At 36.0% G+C, this 22,894-nt stretch overlaps 1 protein-coding gene across 11 annotated transcripts; it reads right to left on the bottom strand.

The window, feature by feature from the left end:
- Positions 1 to 112: 112 nt before the first annotated feature.
- LOC106065030 (N-acetylgalactosamine kinase-like) lies at positions 113 to 22,310 on the bottom strand. Of its 11 annotated transcripts, none has more exons than XM_056018375.1 (11): positions 22,155 to 22,307; positions 15,389 to 15,470; positions 11,712 to 11,777; positions 10,878 to 10,966; positions 9,883 to 10,006; positions 5,256 to 5,493; positions 4,543 to 4,641; positions 3,202 to 3,354; positions 2,476 to 2,689; positions 1,333 to 1,534; positions 113 to 620 (listed from the first exon to the last, which is right to left on the bottom strand). In XM_056018375.1, exons 3-11 carry the CDS (start codon positions 11,765 to 11,767, stop codon positions 416 to 418), a joined length of 1,380 nt encoding a protein of 459 aa, XP_055874350.1. In that variant the 5' UTR covers positions 11,768 to 11,777; positions 15,389 to 15,470; positions 22,155 to 22,307; the 3' UTR covers positions 113 to 415. The 11 variants fall into 11 exon arrangements, with proteins under 11 accessions (XP_055874350.1, XP_055874349.1, XP_055874348.1 ...); XM_056018374.1 differs by lacking the exon at positions 22,155 to 22,307 and adding an exon at positions 18,123 to 18,141; XM_056018373.1 differs by lacking the exon at positions 22,155 to 22,307 and adding an exon at positions 16,217 to 16,233.
- Between the last annotated feature and the right edge of the window lie 584 nt (positions 22,311 to 22,894).

Here is a 22,894-nt window from a genome sequence, read left to right as displayed (position 1 = left end):
GTACACTCTTTTATTATACTAAATCTCGTCGGCCTCCTTCAGTAGTGAAATAATAATAATAATAATAATAAGGCTTGTCTTCGAGTCCAAAGATTATACTATACTAATACTCTCCACATGTGATCAAACTAATTTTTTTAATCAGAAGGCAAAGAAGGTGATCACAATCATGGTTAGTATTCAGAGTGATCAGAAAAAAACATCAAAGTATTGAAAAAAGTATTGAAATAAACCATCAGCATATTTACATAAGCAGTCAGCTTGTTTCATGAAGGATTACAATTCACAGAAATGACTTTTAAACTAAATGATTACTCCATAGAACGAAATGTCTTCAAATTCTTGGAATGTTGGAGAGTGAAAGGGAACAACTGCGATGTGATCAATGAACAATGGGAAACAAAATATTCCGATATTAAGCAATATAGAAGGCCGCTCCACCACCAGGTGTTGTTGCAAATAAAGCTTCATCCACTTTGGAGAATTTGTCTGGATTCGGTTGATAGTAACCGGCCTTAACTCCAGCCAACAAGGAGGATACTTTCTCTGCATTGACGATAGATACAGTGCAGCCTCCCCATCCGGCGCCAGTCATTCTTGAACCAACAGCTCCATTAGCTCTGATGATAAAAAATATAAAAGGTAAAGAGCTTGATTTGTTTGTCTACGCTTATGATGACTTCTAAACATTTTGTGACAAAGAACAAAAACCCTACAATTATAAGGGCAGAGAAACAGAGATCCTCTATCTTAAATACCTAAAGAGCATATGAGATGACAACAAAAAAATAGTTGTCTATTGACAAAAAAGTTGTCTATTGACAAAAAAGTTGTCTATTGACAAAAAAAGTCAATTTATGTGGCTGGTTGTCAATTTAGTTTCCCTGTGAAGCTTGGACACTTACTTGGGTTTTTCAGAAACATTTGGGCTTTAGGAATGAAATGTACAGAGTATCTTCTTAACTTCTAGAGATGTTACAAGATCAACTAGCCTTTCAAGACAATCCTACAGGGCACAGTGCCAGGAGAAAGACAAGAGAGGCTGGATATGAAAGAGTGAATAACATCAAGGACTAGGCTGGTTTGTTATAAACAAACTTGTGGAATTTGTTGTGAAAGAGTCATCACTGGTGCATTTATGGAATAAGTTAGAGCATAAATATTTTCTTTAAAGTTTTTTTTTTGGTTATTGCATAATTAATTCAAATGTATAACATCATAATAATATTAGCACCTTTAACCACCCAATAAATATTCATTATTCTTCATTATTATTCTAAAAACTATTCACAAAACTTAATGGAATCAGACGCCTATTCTAAGCAAACATACTTGGAGACCTCCACCAGAGTGTCCAGGTCAGGGTGACTGCAGTCGTACATATCTCTACAGCTGGCATGACTTTGATTCATCAGCTCACCAAGCTGTTCCAGAGCATTTCCTGGCTGCTGGTCACAGATGGCTTTGAACTGGACAACTCGTTTGGCTTCACTGTAAACATGTGTGGCTCTGTTGTAAAGGCTGAAGCTGTCCACTGGGATTCAAAAAGATATTTTCATGATGTGGATTGCATTATGTCAAGTATCACTACTGGCAGCTTATGGCTGGATTGAGATATATGTGATTCTAATGTGTACATTAAAACTAAGTCTGCTGTAATACATCTTGACTATTTGTATCTTAGCTACTAATGCGCCGTCTGATATAAGTAATCTGAACTGCACGTGAGAACCCAATCACATCCCTATATACAGCAACAATAACTCAAAAATAGCACATGACAGTAAAATAATTGATAAAACCATATTTAATGGACATTATTTAAGTGCTAAATTAAAAGTTGACAAATGCCATTGAAAGCTTGATGCTAAATGAGTTAAACAGTTTCTCAATTAAAAGCCTGAACTGACTCCTGGAGAGGATGAAATTTTAATTAAAATTATTCAAAGTTTTACCAAGCTCTAATGGAAAACTGATTGTTTAAAAATGTCATTGTTTAAATAACTCAAATTGAGGAATAAACAAAACATTGATTTAGGGCACTTCTGAGTCCACCCAGCTCTAATGGGTACCTGATAAAACGCAAAGGTAGTTGGCCATTATGCTGGCCAAATGACACCCCTCATTAACTGTGGGCTATTAAAACAGATGACCTTTACATAATCTGCCTGATAAATTGCAAAGTCTGAAAGGGGAACTTGTTTTATTATGATTTAAAAACTAGCCCAAAGTTTTACAAAGAAAATTTAATTCGATTTTTGGAGTTAAAAAAAAATATATACACATTTTTCTAATAAACAAAAGGAAAGGAAATGCCAGGTCTAGACTAGACTCTAGATACAGTCTAGATCTATCAACATGGACATGACATTTTATATTCTTTTAAGTCAAATGACTTTTAACAACAGTATGATTTCAGTTAATTTCTAACCAAATGATTGACAGTCTGGAGAAAAACAAATTATGAAAACAAACCATGTGTAGTGTTGGCACTCAGACTAGTTTCTACCAACTCCTCAGGGGTAACTTCTAGAATTTCACACACTTCCTGTTTGGTATAAGGCTCAGGGTGTAACTTGGAGGTGACCAGATTTAGCATCTCATCCAACGTATATACCAATTTTTCCTGCAGCTCACCCAGTCTTCTAATCTCTCTCCATTTGACTCCCTCCTGTGATGTGGCTAAAACCTGTCAAGAGAAAATTTATTTTAAATGAAGTTTATTTCACTCAAAGCTAACTTATAATAGTTTAATTCAATTGCTCAATAGAAAAAAAAAAAAAAAAAAGATTCCTTAAAAAGTCAACTAATTCTTGATTAATTTTTTAAATAGTAACAATAAAAAGAAATAGTTTCAAGATAAAGCTGATTGACCGATTCATCCATTTCTTAATATTCTAGCTAAACATTTTTAAAAAAAAGTTTCTTAAAGTAAAAAAATTAATCGATTCATCCATTTCTTAATAATCTAGCTGAACATTTTTAAAAAAAAGTTTCTTAAAGTAAAAAAATTAATCGATTCATCCATTTCTTAATAATCTAGCTAAACATTTTTTAAAAAAAGTTTCTTAAAGTAAAAAAGTTAATCGATTCATCCATTTCTTAATAATCTAGCTAAACATTTAAAAAAAAAAAATTTCTTTAAGTAAAAAAATGAATCTTTTAATATTAAGTATTTTGAACAGTTCTTGACTAACGAACCTGAGCAGCTAATCTGCATTCTACCACTCTAGTGTTAAACTGAGGTGTGGCTGCCTTGTTCATTTCTGCCAAGGAGTTGCCCACAACAAAGGCTGCATTTGGTGGCAATAGAACATCTTGCGTACGCAGTGGGTTAAATTCTATCAATTTGGCCTGCAGAAGACAAAAATTTGTTCCCCACTTGAATAAAAGTAAAAAGTAGAACAAAACATGTCAAACTGCTAAATATAAATAAGATGGCTGCCTGATTGTTTGGTACTTTGGACTGGGAGGGAAAATCATTTCTGAAGGAAGGTTAGAAACAATCAAAATAAACTGAATCCAAGTGAATTTTTACAGAACTTATAGTTTAGAAAAAAAAAGCTTGGTTAACAATATATTGATGTTCTGGTTCATTAGGTAATTGTTAAAAATTATCAGGGGCAGAAGTTCAGACTGCTTTGTCAGGGGCAGGAGTTCAGACTGCTTTGTCAGGGGCAAAGAGTTTAGACTGCTTTGTCAGGGGCAGAAGTTCAGACTGCTTTGTCAGGGGCAGGAGTTCAGACTGCTTTGTCAGAGGCAGGAGTTCAGACTGCTTTGTCAGTGGCAGAGAGTTCAGACTGCTTTGTAAGGGGCAGAGAGTTCAGACTGCTTTGTCAGGGGCAGAGAGTTCAGACTGCTTTATCAGAGGCAGAGAGTTCACACTGTTTTGTCAGGGGCAGGAGTTCAGACTGCTTTGTCAGGGGCAGAGACTTCAGACTGCTTTGTCAGGGGCAGAGACTTCAGACTGCTTTGTCAGGGGCAGAGAGTTCAGACTGCTTTGTCAGGGGCAGAGAGTTCAGACTGCTTTGTCAGGGGCAGGAGTTCAGACTGCTTTATCAGAGGCAGAGAGTTCACATTGTCTTGTCAGGGGTGGGAGTTCAGACTGCTTTGTCAGGGGCAGAGAGTTCAGACTGCTTTATCAGAGGCAGAGAGTTCACACTGTTTTGTCAGGGGCAGGAGTTCAGACTGCTTTGTCAGGGGCAGAGACTTCAGACTGCTTTGTCAGGGGCAGAGACTTCAGACTGCTTTGTCAGGGGCAGAGAGTTCAGACTGCTTTGTCAGGGGCAGAGAGTTCAGACTGCTTTGTCAGGGGCAGGAGTTCAGACTGCTTTGTCAGGGGCAGAGAGTTCAGACTGCTTTGTCAGGGGCAGAGAGTTCAGACTGCTTTGTCAGGGGCAGAGAGTTTAGACTGCTTTGTTGCTATTTTTATGTGTTAGAATATAACAGCCTCTGTAAAAGTTTTTTCCCAGAGTTAATCAAGAATTTACTTATGAAACAGTTATCCGCATCTCACTGCTAGAGTATTTTTTTTTAAGATACCTTGCCAGCTACAGCTGTAAGACTAATGGCTTGATCCATGCCACCACCTTCTGTACCTATGAAACGCTCACATTTGGCACACACCTCTGCCAGTTGTTCCTGTGGAGAAAATATGAAATAGATTTAATTTTTTTTTTCTTCGTTATTTTGCAAAATTATTTTAACAAAATGTAACTACTAATAATTTTATCAAAATTGATACATACTTAAAAAAAAACAACAACATTCTAATATCTGCAGGGCAAAAGAAACAAAATAATTCGAAGCAAGAAATAGACAACAGAAAAAAAATTGTCAATTTTAAGGTAAAATAAAAAGTTATCCTTTTCTCAAGGCAGATGATGTTAAGCTAATATAGCTTCTCTATCTGATGAGGGTGTCATGTGGCCAGCACACAACAACCTACCAGCTTTACTCATGTTATGTTCTCAATGAAGGTGAGTGAACTCATAAACTAAGTACACCAAAAATCAATATGCCCGTTTTAAAACTTACGACCTTTACCGATTTTTCTCCCCCACCCCTCCCTTCCAGTAAATGACACAATGTAAACTAACTAACAGGATCCTTGAGTCTTAAAAATAGTTATGATTAATCAAATAGTTTTGAAAACATTACTAACCAATTCTGGACTACTTTAAAAAAAAATATTTATACCAATAATGGCAAAATAGGGGAATGACAACTTTAAAGATTTTCTATTACATTCTAACCTTTGACATGGTCCATTCATTAGCTTTCAACATAGACAGAGCTGAACAACAAACTAGGGCACTGGAACTGGACAGGCCAGCACTTCTGGGAACTGTTCCATCTACCACAGCTTTGAAGCCTCGCAATGTGTCCGACTGGAAATGTTCTTTGATGCCTTGAATGCCACACAAAACATATTTATACCAGTGAGGCACGTCTTTGGTGATGACAATTTGGTTGACATCAACATTATAGGATCTGCAGGACAATACAGTTACAAGCTAGTTCAAATAAGATTTTAAAAATAACAAACAATTGTCCCAGTTATTAAATATTAACAGAATAGTGGGGTAACCATCAAAGTTAGAAAATGATAGAATGTAGCTAAGCACGAGGGTTTACTGAACTTATTGGAATGTTCACATACAAGGTCAAGGTTCTATATTGTTACGAATCTCACTATCCAGGCTCTCTGCAAACTGCACCATACACCACCAACTTAAAGAACTTGACAACTGAGTGCTCCAAAATAACGTAACAGTTTAATGTCAATAAAATAACAGCCAATACTGTACAATTGGCAGCACTAACACAAGACTGTACAAATATCTCTCCGATATCACCGTACCGCCGTATCAACTCTTGCACTGGTCTCTCTGTCTCTTCTCGGACTTGTACTGAGCCGTCGTAACGAACCGTAGCTCGAGAAGTTGTGTCTCCCTCGTCTCTGATACCTTCGCTCTTTATATAGGGTCCCTGCTGGCCTTCTAGAACCGGGCAGAACGTCGCTCGACCATTCGGGGTGGTCATATGACTACATCCCTCGTGACGCTCCTGAGCTCTGTTCACGACGACGATCCTACTCGAACCTTCATGTTGATATTCGTCTCGGCTGACCGTCGTAACTCGTCACGGTTGACCGCTCGTCTAGCGCTGGCCTGGGGCGATTTGCGTCGGCTGACTACACGCACACCAATACCCCCATCTGTGCCACCACCAGGTTTATAACACTGCCCACTCCTTAGATCTGTCCGTCCCGGACAGAATCAGACTCGCCACGAAACGGGTGGAGTCGATTGATGTGGACGACCTTCCGCTTGGACCGGTGGCTTCCTTGTATCCGGCAAACGTCATCTGTGATCCTTTTAACTACACGGTAAGGGCCTTCCCAATCTCTTTGATGCTTATAGGACCTTCCGTTTCTTCTCCGGGGGTTGTATAGCCAGACCAAGTCGTTCTTACGGAACCTCGAGGCATTGACCCTATTGTCATTCCTTGCCTTCATTTGGTCACTGCTGCTGTTGATGTTTTTGCGGGCTAAATTATGAGCTTCCTTCATTCGAAAAATGGGGGCTACATTTTCATCTTTTCGCTGAGCATCTTGGCTTTTCTCGTCTGACCGCGGCTCGGGGGCTTGCACCTCAAGACGACGACAATCGATGATCACCCCCGTTTCTTCAGCCTTCCTGCAGGGTCTGTATACTTTCTCAGATCTGTGTTGGTTCACTTCTAGTCGAAAAGACCTTTTTGCACAGTTTCTTTGTAGGTGGCCAAACCCTCCACAGTTCCAGCATCGTTTTCTCACTCCACGTTGACCTTGTGGTATCTGGATGGTTTTACATTTCTCTAGGGCCGCGTTCGTTTTTCTCAGTTCCTTGCGACCTTCATCTTTAACCTCCAGCCTCTGGTCCTGGTAAATGTTCTCGGACTCGTCTTTAGCAGCTTGGTATAAGAGAGCGTACACAAGGGCTTCACTGGCTTTGTGCTTGCCACTAACTCTGATGGCCTTCTTCAGTTCGGGGTCTCGAAGTGCATCGGCAAACGCATCAGTAATGATTATTTCCAGGAGGTCTTGCGTGGCTGTTGGGTAAGCCAAATGGGCGAGGCGTGCAATGTCGGCCTCCAACTCCCGTAGGGTTTCATTTGATTGCTGTCGTCGGGTCTTCAATTTGACTCGATACAATTCTGGCAGATACTCGTCACCGTAACGGAGCTCCATCGTCTTGACGAGAGCAGCATAGTCTTGTGGGTTTGGAATGGACTGCAGCAGTTCGGAGGCCTTTCCTCTTAGGGACAATATAAGGGCTGTTGCTTTCTCCTCATCGCTGTTCCATTGGTTGACTTTGGCCGCGGCGTCAAATTGTAGCTTGTAGACGGACCAGGACACGGATCCATCAAACACAGGAGGCTTTACCTTCATGAAAGCTTCGGGTACGATCGACATCACATTTGCTTTCTGCATCTTGGTAAAATCCCTGTAAACTTGCGTCTTAATTTCTTCGATCTTTTTCTCAACAGCGTAGACCCTCTGGTTCATCTGTTCTTCTATGGTGGTGATTCTCTCCTCCACAGCACGTATGCGTTGGTTCATTGCCAATAACTCTGTTTTGATTCCCGAGTCCATCGTGCCTATCTTGGTGTCCATAGCATCTATCTTGCAATTGATCTGTTCCAGCAAGTCCGGTTCGACTTCAAAAAGATATGTGTCCGGATCTTCTTTTTCTTCCAAAATGTCACCTCGGAGGCGTGCTTGTAAGGTTTCTTTATTTCCGCTCGTTTTCAGATTTCGATCACGGAGTTCTTGCTTCAGTTCTCTGAATTCAAGTTCGTACAGCAGTTTTAGACGAGCCATAGTAGATCCGATCCAATCCTATTCCGATCCGATCCCACTTCTGACACCAGTTGTTACGAATCTCACTATCCAGGCTCTCTGCAAACTGCACCATACACCACCAACTTAAAGAACTTGACAACTGAGTGCTCCAAAATAACGTAACAGTTTAATGTCAATAAAATAACAGCCAATACTGTACAATTGGCAGCACTAACACAAGACTGTACAAATATCTCTCCGATATCACCGTACCGCCGTATCAACTCTTGCACTGGTCTCTCTGTCTCTTCTCGGACTTGTACTGAGCCGTCGTAACGAACCGTAGCTCGAGAAGTTGTGTCTCCCTCGTCTCTGATACCTTCGCTCTTTATATAGGGTCCCTGCTGGCCTTCTAGAACCGGGCAGAACGTCGCTCGACCATTCGGGGTGGTCATATGACTACATCCCTCGTGACGCTCCTGAGCTCTGTTCACGACGACGATCCTACTCGAACCTTCATGTTGATATTCGTCTCGGCTGACCGTCGTAACTCGTCACGGTTGACCGCTCGTCTAGCGCTGGCCTGGGGCGATTTGCGTCGGCTGACTACACGCACACCACTACCCCCATCTGTGCCACCACCAGGTTTATAACAATATTTTACTGCATTATTAATCCATCTCCTTACAAATACTGGGGAAAGTATAGATGTGAAGCTGTCACTTTATCAACATAGCATACATTAAGGAATGGCGCCTGCTTATATAGTATACTGGAGAAAGAATGGATATGAAGCTGTCACTTTATCAACATAGCATACATTAAGGAATGGCCGCCTGCTCATGTAGTATGAACTCAGGATTGTTGTCACTGTGGTCCATCCTTTGAAACCTACCCACTGCCATCCCCCACTATCCCATGAGAGGTTTGGATCTGATGTAACATTTAATTCTGGAAGAATGTTCAAAACTTGTAAAACAAACATTAATGAAAAAGTAAGTACATTTTTTGAGTTATGAGACATCAATGGTTGTTAAAAAAGTAAAGCAAAGTTCCCCTTTCAGACCTTGTGGTCTATAGGGCAGATGATGTAAAGGTCATCTGTTTCTGTGGCCTACGGTTAACGGGGGTGTCATGTGGCCAGCACAACAACCAACCGGCTTTACTTTTCCTCAACTAACGTTAGGTACCCATTAGAGCTGGGTGGACTCAGAGGCGCCTGAAGATCCTGAAGTTAAAAATCCCAGTCTTCACCAGGATTCGAACCCCGGACCCCGGTTCAGTAGCCAAGCACTTTACCGCTCAGCCACCGCACCTCCTAAAGGTTGTTAGGTGTGTGTGAAATGCTTATGTTCATATTGGGAAAAAGCTTAAAGGATTCAAAGTTCAGGTCACTTTTAAGGTGCAGAATAGAGTCTTAACTGCACTCTGTACAATGGGACAGACTAATACCATTGTACTTGGCTTACTGAGTTGACCAATTTAATAGAAATTTTAATATTATTTCTATTCCCATGAAGTAGGTTGGAATAAATTGAAAAAAATAATCTCATCACAAAAAAAATCACTAAGTAAGATTAGACAATCCACAATGTCAAGAGCAGGGGTGTGTAAGATGTGAGATTGTCTGTGTGTTGTGAGTTGTGAACTGTTTTACCACTGGGCTTTTAAGGGGGTTAATAAGGTTTTCCTGTGGTCAGATTGTTTTTGGTTATTATGTCTAAGTAAGCAGATATTATTCTTGCTATGTGAGTGTACTGAATTTGGGGTAACGCTATATTGTGTCATGATACCTTTATAAAATCCATTATTGAATCTAGTCTAGGATCCCTGGAATAGTTAATTTGGGCACATTTAATACTTATAGTATTGATGATTGTGTATTCTATAGTATATGTGTAGCTCACTGTAAGCTGTAAATAAATACTAATTGTCTACTTCTTTCTTGAGTGTACTTTATAATACTTGTACGCTTTTAATGGTCTACAGTTGGGGCATTAAATTATGCCCCTCAAATAACTAATCTAAGTTCTTTACATACATATTAAGCTTACTGATATTGTGGGTCAGTGTTAACAAGAGAAATCTGGCCCTGGGTGTCAGGAGATACTGCCATGATGATGTCCAGCTCTACAGCCATAGGTAGCACAGAGTAGCCACAGTAGTCAATGTGCTCACCTGCATTTCAATACGCATTAAAAAGTAAGTTGTTTCCCCTGTTTTAGAAAACTTAATGATTTAAAGTTTGTAACAGCTTGGGTTTTTTACCCTGGCTGCTACACTTCAAACTGAATCTATAATCGACATTATCTTGTAACATGCACTCGCCTTCAGTTCCCAAATCATATTAAACAAATAGCGATGCAGTCCACAACAATGAATACTAAACTTCTTTAATTCCTGCGCAAAATATTTATTGAAAAAAAATAGACCCCTTCACTAATGTATAAATCCAGAAATATGACAAATTCAACACAAAACAGGGGGAAGCATGGTCAAGAGGCTAAGTATGTTTAAACTTGGCTTGGCTACCTATGAAGTTCGAAATCCGACTCGGAAAGAGTTGTGTTTACTGAGCGCCTAAAGGCAGCGCGGAAAACCCCCTCCCACACTGGTCCACAAATGAGATTGGACCAAATCGCTCTGAGCATACTAAAAGCATGAAAGTAGCATTTTATAAACGGTATAAATTAATTACAATAACTATAATCTACTTTCACAATGTATATACTATCAAGATCTAGATGATAATTGATTTAATTAGATATCTCCTCATTCACAAGATCAACATGGCCATCATAATGGCAGACCAAATCCCTTTGGTACCATTGTGGAATGCATATTGTGTGCCAAACTATTATGATCCACTTCTAAGTTACAAGTTGTTTTTTTTTTGGTGTTTTTTTACATAAATGCAAATAATTAATAGAGAACCCTAAATAGATGAGGTATATAGCAAGGTAAAGAAAAAAAGCATACTTTTTACTAAAATACTTGATAAAATAAAAATGTAATTATAAAACTTGTTAAAATGAATTGAGTGATTTACCAATCAGGTTAACTCGGCCTGGAGCTCGAGAAAAAAACTTTGGTTCCTCTCCATAAATTTCTATAAATTTTGCTTTAATTTTTTCAAACCTGGAAATAAAATAATTATACACAAATGAGCATCACATTAAAAAATTGCCTAGTCATATTTTAAAGACTCAAAAAACAAAGATTTACTAATGCAGAGGTAAACGACTGTATAGAAAATACGAAAAACATGCATATATGTAACCCTGCCGGACCAAGTAAAACAAAGGACGTTTGGGCCACGAGGTCTTCATCAGCTACAAAACAAAAAAAAACAAACAAACTATCGATAGAGAACAACATCGGACAGATAAGTTAACTTAAGACTATTTTGTGTTAATTGTTTGCTATTTTAAGTTTGTTTTGTAGCTGATGAAGGCCTCGTGGCCCAAACGAGTGATTTATGTTTTATGTGAATTTCGTTCCCTCGATGGAATAATTTAATTCTTTTTATTGAATTAAACTCAAGAACAATTGCATTCTGCACTGTGTTTCTTCAGTGTGTTCCTATAGCAGCTGCAAATGTTACATTATTTTAAGAAAGCAAGTACAAATGATTGAGTGAACAACACAACTCTCAAATAATATGTGACATACTCATTATTGTTAATAAAATGCTAATTAAAATATGAATATGATATCTATTATTGTTCTTGTATGCTCTTTATTATTATTTGAATGAGTATTGAATTTCTTACAAATTAAACTATTTCCCAAAATAAATAGATGCCCAATTAAGCGAAGACCTCAACATTCAAGATATGAACTACCACATAAAGTCTACACCATGAAAACAACAACCTCTGACCTTTCTTTTTTGTCCTCTGGTATTGGAAGTGTAGGAGGATTTTTATCCTGGGCCATTTGTATTTCTCTGTGACAAAAAAAATAAATAAATTAATAACTTGATCCAAAGTTAGCTACAGAAAATATCTTTTGTAATTAGTTGGATGAAATCATCCACTCATTAAAATAATGTAAATATATGTCAGGGTAATGAAATTAAAAAAAAGAAATAAAAAAGAAAGAATAAGCCATTAAGAAACAACAATAATTTAATATGCTTAACAGTGTAGTTGTGTGCCACTTCAGTACTGATTACTTTACATTACATTTATCTAAACAGAAATGGTAGAAACTTCATAAACACTAGTATAGAAGTAATATTAGTAATAGTAGAGGCGCTTTGGCTTAGCAGTAAAGTGCTTGGCTTCCAATCAAATCCTGGTGAAGACTTGGAATTTTTTCTTCTTCTTCTTCGTTCTCATTGTTATGTTGGAGTGTTCAGATGACTAGACCAATACATGAGTGGTTTCCAAATCAGGGAGCTCTCCATATAGTTTTCTTTCTATTGGGTGTTTTAGGGCCAGTGTCTTATACGGGCCTCTTGGTAAAGAGAGCAGTTTTGGAGGACGTGGTCGGCATTCTCTGGCGATACTCCAAACGGGCAGATTTCACTGGTTCCAATTTTGAGCTTCGAGTACATGTGTTGTCGCATTCTGTTGTGTCTGGTGCTGAGTCAAAAGATTAGACGTTGGTCTTGTTGGGATAGCTTATAGGAAGCGTCATCTTTCTTGTGATTTGGATGAGAGCTAGTCCATTTCTCATTAATTTTATTTACAATTAATTTCGTCAGTTCTTCTGGATAGAGTGCAAAGTTTATTTGTGAGTTAGTTCTCCCACTCTTGGCGAGTGTGTCAGACTGGGATTTTTAATTTTGGGATCTTTGGGCCCCTCTGAGTCCACCCAGCTCTAATGGGTATCTAACGTTAGTTGGGGAAAAGTAAAGGCTGTTGGTCGTTGTGCTGGCCACATGACACCCTCTTTAACCGTTTGCCACAGAAACAGATGACCTTTACATCATCTGCCCCATAGATCGCAAGGTCTGAAAGGGGAGGAAACTATTAGTAATAGTAGCAGTATAGTAGTTTAAGTAATGATTAAAGTATTATTACACATTTATCTAAACAGATATGGTTGATTGTTTGTTTGTTTTACATGTTTCGGATGTTCCTTCAGAGTTGAAGATAGTTTACTTCCTAGTCCAAACCTCCCGCAGGACGACGGGGGATGGGAGCAGGCAGGGTTTGAACCCTCGACCGTCGATAAATCCGAACGACAGTCCAGCACGCAAACCGCACGACCAGGCAGCCATCCCATTGAAACAAGAACAAGTCTCATCACAGAAGTATATTGTTGAATTACAAAAAAGAAACATAATGGTTCTTACAAATGCACATTACATTACATTTTGCAATACGGAGGTATTCTTTATGTAATTTAATCTTAAGAGCCACATGTTGTATGTTAAGGTTCTAACAATTAAATCTCTTAGGTAAATAAAGATAACAATCAGGTAATGATTGAATGCAGACATTGAGCCTATTGTGCTAGGTAAATTGCAGTTAATGAGTGAACATATGTAAGCACGGACATTAAGTTACAGCATAAGACATAAAAAAGGTAATAGGCTGCACAGACTAATCTATATTGCAATTCCACAGGAATATTATTGTACTCATTTTTTTTATCTTTGCTGCAGGGGGGGGGGGGTGACACTTTTTTTTTTAAGCAAACCCTAAAACTCAACTTCTCAATTTGTAATAACCAACAAACATTAGAATCTCTGAAATAAGGCATGTGACAGTTTAAATGTTCTTGATTCAAATTTTACAATAAAAAAGTGAACAGAAATAACTTTTTATCTAGAGCAACACTAAAAAAAAGCATTAAAAAAAAAGGGTTTAAAAAAAAAAAAAGAACCACCTGAATTTGAGCTTGTGGTGTGGGAGAAATAGTAAACAGAATAAGCTTATAACTGTGATTTTATTTAAAAGAGTAAGGCAAAAACTGATCGTCTTTTATATATATATATATCTATGGCCTCCTTCAGTCGCGAAGCGACTATGGATCATCTCATGGAAATGAGATGAATGCCTGGGCATTAGCTGTGGTCGGAACTATGTCGCCCACACATCAGTTCCCCCACTCCACGCAGCTGATGTATTTAAAGGAATGGCAGTGCCGATACAGTTTGGGGTCAGCGGCGTCGCAGGTTCTACCAGAGTGTAGCAATGGGTGCTGCAAACTGCCTTAGGGTCGCCAGCTCCTGATTTTTCCTCAGGGTTGACTCCCGAAGCCTTTCCCAAGATTGGGTATAGCTGCAAGGCAACAGAGGTTTGAATTCAGAGTTTTCCTTCTCCTAGGTGGGTAGCCAGCCATGGCTAACGAGCCCCTCCTACCCAAAGCTTACCGGTTAAGGCACCAGTTACTCACCTTTGCCCCTTCTCCTGTTAGCTATAACAGTTCCGCCGGACTCAATATCTGAGCCACACGTTAAGGCCAGGAGTTGGACTGGTTGTCAGAGGCTATTTGCCATTAGGAAGCATTTTATAGGTAGTGGAGTGCTTGCATCCATTACCACTTCCACTACCACATATATATATATATATATATATATATATATATATATAACTAAAAATAAGTATACTAATCAATATGTTAAATAAAAACCTCATTTTTACAGACATAACGTGATCCTAATTTTCTTTCTCCTCTTTGACTATTCTGCATAAATTAGCAAAAAGTCAAACTGACCGTGTTTTTATTGTATACATTTTTACATTCTACCTTCAAAAACCCCTTACTAAACATAAAACATTTCATTTAACAACATGTTTCTCCCAAGTTTATCCCAGTATCGTCTTGTGAGTCATCCCCACCTGTTTATTCATTAAATGTATATAGAAATCCAGTCTTTAAAATGCCATGAAAATAGATCTGGGATACATTGTTTGTTGGTCAACACATTGCAAATTTAAGAATCAATATCAGCACAAAGTAATTGCTAACATGAACGAAGCCATCTGTTTCAAAAGATCAAATCAATAACTATCTAAGTTATTAAATATAAGATTTAAAGGACCTATAAAAGCACCTCAGCACCTACAATAAACTTGTGTCATCAATTTCGTTTTCACAAAGTAAATCTCATTTCTAAACATTAGCGATAATATGTTATTGAAAAATTAATGGTACCGGTGCCTTTTAAAAATGTGACAACATTGCCAATTAAGGTTTTAACTCTTTCTCTCCTAACTGACGATACCAGCGTTGATTCCACCAGAATGTGATAAATAATTACGGAGAGAAAGAGTTAATGAGGTTTTTAAAAAGTAGTTTTCAACTAATTTTTTTCTTTTCTTTTTTTTTATACTGAAACTGGCCAGCTGTTAAACTCTAGAAAAAAAATTACTTAGTAAATAAATTTATTTCAGTATTTACAATCATGGTTTATAGAAAAACAATCTGATTTGTCATAATAATATGATCGTCAGCACTTGATTTACAAGCATATGAAGTATGGCATAGTCACACCAAGTGCTTTTCAAAGGGGCATCTTGTGTCTGTCACAGTGACCTATCATCTTTAAATTACCCAATCAGCCCTTATGAAATAATAAACATTAGCATCTCTCATACTCACTTTTTTTTTTTAAACCTGAGACAGTTGGTTCAGCAACAAACCACAGACAAAAAGGGCAGATAACTCAGCAATGACCAGGTGACTACTTGAAAGGATTAGAAAAGTGTGTAAGTCGACTGATATCAAGTATGTCTTCCTTTGAGAAGGGGAGATAATAAAACTATGCACACATCACTTCTATTTTTCCCCTTTGGGTCAAAGGTCAAGGAGAGACAAAACCTTCTGCAATACTCAACCAAAAGCTGTCAGTGGCCAACATTAAAATATTCTAACTATTCAAAGGATGCAATTATGATGTGGGGTATAAACACACACATACACACACACTGACAAGGTTTAGCTCATTTCACCTTTACTGGTATTTTTTGGGGGATGACTGATTAGCTCTGACAATCTTATTAACCACTTTCTTTTTTTCAGATGTAACTGACAAAAAAAAAAACAAGAACAGAAAAGTAAATTTGTTGCATTTTAACAAACAAGTTAGACCAGACTACATGTTTTAGAATCAGTTCATTCAACTGCTGTTAAGATGTGGGTTGTAATACTTGTAAACAGTGTTTCCAATAGAAATGAACAAACCTTAAGTAAGAGAAGAATTCTTATTTCAGCAACAAAATATGTAGCTCTGGTAGCCAAAAAAAGTTTAGGAAGAGATTAATTATTTTCAATTATTTTAGCAATACAATATGTAACAGCCACTAAACTTTATAGAATATTCTGAAATCAGCAATAAATTGGCTCTTGTACATATCAACAGAAGTTATTTAGGTCAGTTCAGAGTCATTTTTAAGTCTATTAATAGTACAATGGTAAACTCACATGTACCTCAAGGACAGGGCTGGTCCTACAGATTGCGGGGCCTATGCGAAACGGATTGCGCTGGGCCTAGTATGGGTAGGGATAATGATAATAAGTGAAAATTAAGATTTTGTATAGGAATTTAAATTCATCTTTGCATTTTATTCATACTTAACTAAGTACAAAATCACTGTCAAATTAATTTTATGAGCCATCTACAGTAGATAGTAGTTTTCCAACAAAAAGATGATAAACATTTAGATCTCTGCCTTTTAAATTTACTATTGACTAGCAAAATATCATTTTTGTTGTTTTTTTTAAGAGGTCCTGATAGATTTAGATCTATATTTGTATGCCAGTGACAATTAAAGTAAATTAATTATTTGAACTTCTTGTTTTGGTTAAAATTCGCCTAATTATTACATTACAAATGAAAGCTGACTATGCCATGTTCTTTTTGTTTTTAATTGCGAGTAGAAATGGAATTTTACATATTGAATAACACCCTGAAATAACAATTATGTCTGTTTTCAAGAAGATTTGCATGAGTTTTCAGAAGATTTTAATAATTTCAGGAGATTTTCATGACTTTTTCGTATATTGAGCTTTTTCAGAAGAATTCCAGGAACCCTTTTAATACTAAGTTAAAATGGTTTACTTTAATAATTTACACCTAGAATTGGCGCGCGCCTATAAAAGTGCCGGTCCCACTGCGGCTGCATAGGTTGCAGTGGCCTAAGACCCGCTCTGCTCAAGGAACAGTCTTAGGCCCACTACTGTTTCTAATTGTACAAAAATGACCTACCAAATAGCATTATTTCAGAACAATAAAAACAGATACTGAAATTTTACAAAAAGAATTAGAAGAATTAAAGAAATAGAAATCAAATTGGAGTATGTCTTACCGCAAGCCCTTACATTAATGTGTATATGAGATAAAGAATGCTTTCATACCTCTGAATATGAGTGCACTTTAAAGCCAAGTAGAACTAAGATCTTCATAGGAATATAGAACTTAATGAGTTAAAAATTAGAAAAATGGATCGCGCACAACACTACAGCAGTATTTCTGTAATAACCCTAAAAAAAAGACTCATTGAAAAAAAAAATAGGATGGTATGGAGACAAAATGGGGTTGAATATGGCGGATTTATTTTCTCCACTTGGAATGATCTTTACAGACTATAGATCTAGATCTATATAGATCTATAATCTAGATCTATCTGTTATGTGCGAGTGAAATTTTTTTTTCTTGTTTAATAGTTGTGTTTTTAGGTATAGGAAGTAGTTTGCATTGGGCGTGTGTTGTTGTCAGAAATGTTGTGGATGTTACATCAGGCTTAGTTACTGGTATTGTTTCTAGTAGCAGAAAGAACTTTCTAGCTGTAGATTCTGTTTGCGTTACAGTTTTCACTGTTTATCCATTTTAACTGTATGTAAGAACATAAATGTATTAATCAGGTTGATATTGTGGTATGAGTGCATTAAAGAAAGTTCTGTGATTTAGTAGCATCACTAGATCTAAGTTATTCATTATTTCAGAGTGTTAGGCTTGGAGTAGTATGGAGTGTGTGTAGTTTTGAGCTCACCCTTGGAGCAGGGACTGACCCTTGATTTGTTTGTGCCTTGAACTGGGTCGTGTGGCCGAAACTGAGTGTGCTTGTAAGTGTGAGGTGTGTTCATTTGTGTAATTAATAATGCAATAACTTATTATCCCATGATTTGTACATATTCTGACTATTAAATATTTGTATTTAGATCTAGATCTTGTGTTAAATATTGTTATTGTACAATGATCGTTGACCGCTGCCACTCATTTACAGTTCTGTTATTATGTAACTTGGTTTGCTGTTGTTCTTTAATTAATACATTTAAGCCTGTTGTGGTGGGGTTAATTATAACATACCATAGAAGATAAACCAGTAAAACTTACCTTGACACTATCTATTACAATCTCTAGTTTAGATACACTCATACAGACACCTAAGCAAAGACCGTACTAATACTAATGTACTACTCAAGACAGATACTCTAGACTCTAGATTAGGTACTTTGATAAAAAATTCAACTTTAATGAATCTAAATGAAACTAGTATAGTTAGATAGATCTTTTTGAATGGAGTTCATTGATACCTCATTTATGCTTCTAGGTTAATTAGAACATAAGTTATGACTATTTTAGTGTCGGAGAATTAGCCTATTAAAATACCCAAAAAATTGTGACCGAAAGGAGGAGCTTATACATTTAAACTGCTATAACTTTTTAACGCTTAAAGATAATGTAATGAAATTTTCCATAGAAATGCGCAATTATGTTCTGATAATTATGACAATTTTAAATCTGGGATATCTATTAACACTTTTTTTTGTTAAGCCCTTGATGTAGGGGTAGGTGTTGAAAAACGACAGAAACAGAATACATATTCACACATAAATGGTCATAACTTTTAAACCAATAGAGATAATTGAATGAAATTTTCAACAGAAATGCATGTTTATGTGTTATTTATTTCTTCTTTATAATTCTGAGATAGAAGTTGAAACTTTTTTTTTTAATTTCTTAAATGTGGGTCGACATTTCGAAAACGACAAAAAAAAAAAACAAATGTTGACACTTAAATGGTTATAACTTTTTAACCAATAGAGATATGCAAATGAAATTTTCAACAGAAATGCATGAATATGTGTTATTTATTTATTCTATTATAACGCTGAGAAAGACGTTTAAGAAAAAAATTTTCTTTGTTAGCGTGGAACGTCAATTTAAAAAACGACCAAAATTTATGTTGGTCATAACTCTTTAACCAATTGAGATATTTAAATGAAATTTTGAACAGAAATGCATGATTATGTGTTATTTGTTTATTCTATTTTAACACTGAGATAAGAATTTTTTTGAAAATTTGATTTTTGATAAATGTGGAATGACAAGTTTGAGTTTTTTTCGACAAAATATTATGTTGACACTTATGGTTATAACAACCAAAATTTATGTTGGTTATAAATTTTTAACTAATTGAGAAATTTAAATGAAGTTTTCTACAGGAATGCATGCATGATTATGTGTTAATTGTGTTATTTGTTTATTTTATTATAATCTGAGACAGAAGTTTTCATTATGTTGACACTTAAAATGTTGCAACTTTTTTAGCCGTAAATTACTTTTTAGGCTTTTAACTGAAATGAACAACTTTTTGCTGATACTTATAATAAACTTTGGATGAATAACATGTTGGAAAAACAACACAAAAATAAAAACCAAAAATTTCTATTTCATACTTTGAGAGCTGTAACATTTTAATCTAGACTTTAGAGATAATTATACAAGATTTACAAAATTAAAAAAAAAAAAGAGTATTTAAATTTACATATAATGTAAATAACAAATATAGATTTCTTGATGTCATCAGTCTGAGTGCGTTTGCAAATGTACGTCAGTATCCAAAGCTTGCGAGGATCATGCATGATTGTTTGAAGATGAACATTGTTTGGGTGTACCCTATCTGTTTTGCTGAAATAGAATAAATAATTTTAATGCATACCAATGTAGGCTTGCTGAAAAGGTAAAATTATCAAGACTTAATATAAATGGTTCATAGCACAATTATCAGCTGGATTGTGAAATTATATTTTTCACATTAAATAAATATCCCAGATATGCAACATGTTCCCTTAAAATAAAATATATCTAACTATTTGATGGGTAAGCACATAATGGATTTGTTTGTAGTTGGAAATTATCAATTGAAGTACTGTCTCTGTAGCACCTTACAAAAACCTTCAGCAAGTTCTTTAGTGATCTCGATAAATACTTCATCAACAGTCACATTTCTCAGGGTTTTCAGAACGAGATCTTCAGTATCCAGAGTCTGGCCAAAGCAATCAATTAGTATTGAAAGGAGATTCTCTGGAGAATCCACAATGGCCTTTAGTTTGTCAATGCAGACCTTCACATGAGAGATCTAGAAAACAAGAGAATAAATATAATAGCTGCATAAATGGTATCTTTAAAATGTTTCATCTTTCATTTTGTAGATCAGTGTCATCCACGGTCCAGTCAACATCTTGCCAAAAAGCCCTGTTAATAAATATAATAAATGTCAAAAGGGTTGAGACACCTAAAAAGGAATTGTTTTGAAACTATAAAAATGAATTTACGAAAGAAAATGGAAAAGTTATTACCTTAAAAGACTAACCGCTTTTCTGCAACAACAAGCACAGTGTTGTTCTGTGTTACCTGCCTTTCAGTAGCCTCAACATCACCTTCAGGTCGCAACTTCTTCACCATACTAGGTCGTTCAGTGCTGTCTTGGATAGGTGTCTTTTTGCCAGCAGCATCGATAGAAATTTTTTTATCCAAGTAAGGTGCAAATAGGTGCCAGCTGCGGGTAATCTTCCTACAAAAGTTCTTCACCTCGGACATATGCCTTCATTGGCCTTCAAAACTTATTGTCAACAACATCGACATCAAGGCCTGCCACGCCCACATTATCTGGGGAAAATGTAACAAAAAAAAGTTAGCTTTATTTAATTGTGAAAAAAAAATGTTTCAAACAAAATTACACATGTACAATTTTAATAAAATGCAGTTTAAAGATTAGTTTATAAAAGGATAAAAGACATTTAATGTAAAATAGAAGGCTCAACTTCATAAGTCCAAGTCCAGCCAAGCCTTTACTTTAAAATAAATTTCTACAATCATCCTAAATCATATACAGAATATAGTAGATTTAAGTAGATCTATAGATTAATATCTGAAAATTTATTTTCATTGAAATAAAATGATATTCCAATTGATTTGAGTTTTATTTTGTTTATAACTTGTTTATAACATAATTAGTAGTGATTATTATGGTAACAATCACTTAAAATCGTGTATAAAAATTGTTTTATAATTATCGCAATTATATTACCAGCTATTGCAAGAATTATCACTTAAATTTAACTAAAAACGAAAAATAACAATTGAACTAGGTTAAAATCATTCTAAAAGTTTAAAAAATAACATTCAAAATCACGGATGACTAAATAAAACTGTTCTTGATGATGGATTTTAAAAAAATCGATCTAACAAAAAAGCTATGCAGCCATTGATAACCATTGAATCTATCATTTCCGGTTAGTAATGGCGGCTAGTTTCGTTTTCTAGCCAAGATACCTGATGCAGTGGGTCCGTTTTTACTAAAAAAGTGGAACACTTATTGCGATAATATGAACAAAAATAGTTAGATTAGATATTAAGGTACTTGGGATGACTTAAATAACTATGCTTATTAGAATAATAAAAAAACTATGGATGGTCAACTTACCCCTATGCTCAACACGCTGGAACTCCATGAAGACGATAGAAAAGCACTGATATAAATCCAAAGAATTAACTGATATCCGATCCTTGAACAAACAAAGGGCTCCGATTATCCTTTGGTGTCTGATTTTGAAGACAAAACCAGACTGGAACGAAATTACCACTGCTTTCGGCTTAAATACTGCCGCACGAATACTACCGGTTCCGGTAACCAAAAAAAATCTCGCGTGACCGGAAAATCGAAGTATCTACTCTAGATGTAGTTTAAGTCTAATCTCTACTAGTCTAGATCTATAATAATTGAGTCTATGACTATGTAGTATAGTCTACACTTAAACTTAAGTCTAAGTCTATTCTTGACCTGAAGTCTAGATCTAGAATCTATACTAATCTAAGTAACTAATGAGTGACAGTCTAAAGTCTAACTACTCTTAACTAGATCTAGACTTAAATTAAGACTAGATGATAGATCTAGATTATTCATTCTAGTAGGGTAATTTATTCTAAATCTAAGTGAAGTCTGAAGTTCACTAATCTAAGTTTTACGGTTATTACACAGTCAGTGACAGTGAGACAGTGACAGTCACAGACAGTCACAGTGGTCAGTGCCCTGCTGGGTCTGGTGGAGCAGCAACAGCGCTTACAACTAACACTACTTACACTGTTACAATACTATACTATCTATATTTAATAATAATATTATAGATCTAGCTCTAGATTGTCAGTAGTCTGAGTAGTGTTTTAAACTTGTTTTTATTTTCTTCTAAAATTCTTAACACAGAACAATAATAAAAGCTAACTCTCAGTTGTATGAAGTTTATAGTATGTCGGTACTAATCACTGACCTATAAAGTTTTCTGTATTTTCTGGTGTACACTTACCTATACACACACAATGCCTTTGACAAGAAATTATATATATATATATTATTATTATTATTCTCTCTCTCTCTCTCTCTCTCTCTCTCTCTCTATATATATATATATATATATATATATATATATATATATTTATATATAATGTGGGAAAAAATTATTATCTCGCATTTTAATGATGTTTATTATTAATTTATCAGTAGCTAAAAGTACCGGCACCAATTTTTTTTTTACAAAAAAGCACTGCATAAATATATATATATAAAATATAGGCCTATATTAAATAGATTTAGGGTTATGGCTATTGCTGTATTCCATATTTATACGACAGGATCCAAAGTAAAGGCCTAAGTAGGCTACTATACATGCTGCTCCATACTTATAAAATATGCTTGACGACAAAGCAATAAATCTATAAGCTGAAACTAATCTCTTTAATATGACACACTAGCAAAATGTTTGACAGTATAAGAAACAAAAGCAAGATCAGACCAAATGGTTGAAGCTTGCAGTATGACTTCTGAG

The sequence above is a fragment of the Biomphalaria glabrata genome, chromosome 1 (assembly GCF_947242115.1).
Source record: "Biomphalaria glabrata chromosome 1, xgBioGlab47.1, whole genome shotgun sequence".
Lineage (NCBI taxonomy): Eukaryota > Metazoa > Mollusca > Gastropoda > Planorbidae > Biomphalaria > Biomphalaria glabrata.
The sequence above is the reverse complement of the archived record's forward strand: the minus strand, read 5'-3'. Positions and strand labels throughout refer to the sequence as shown.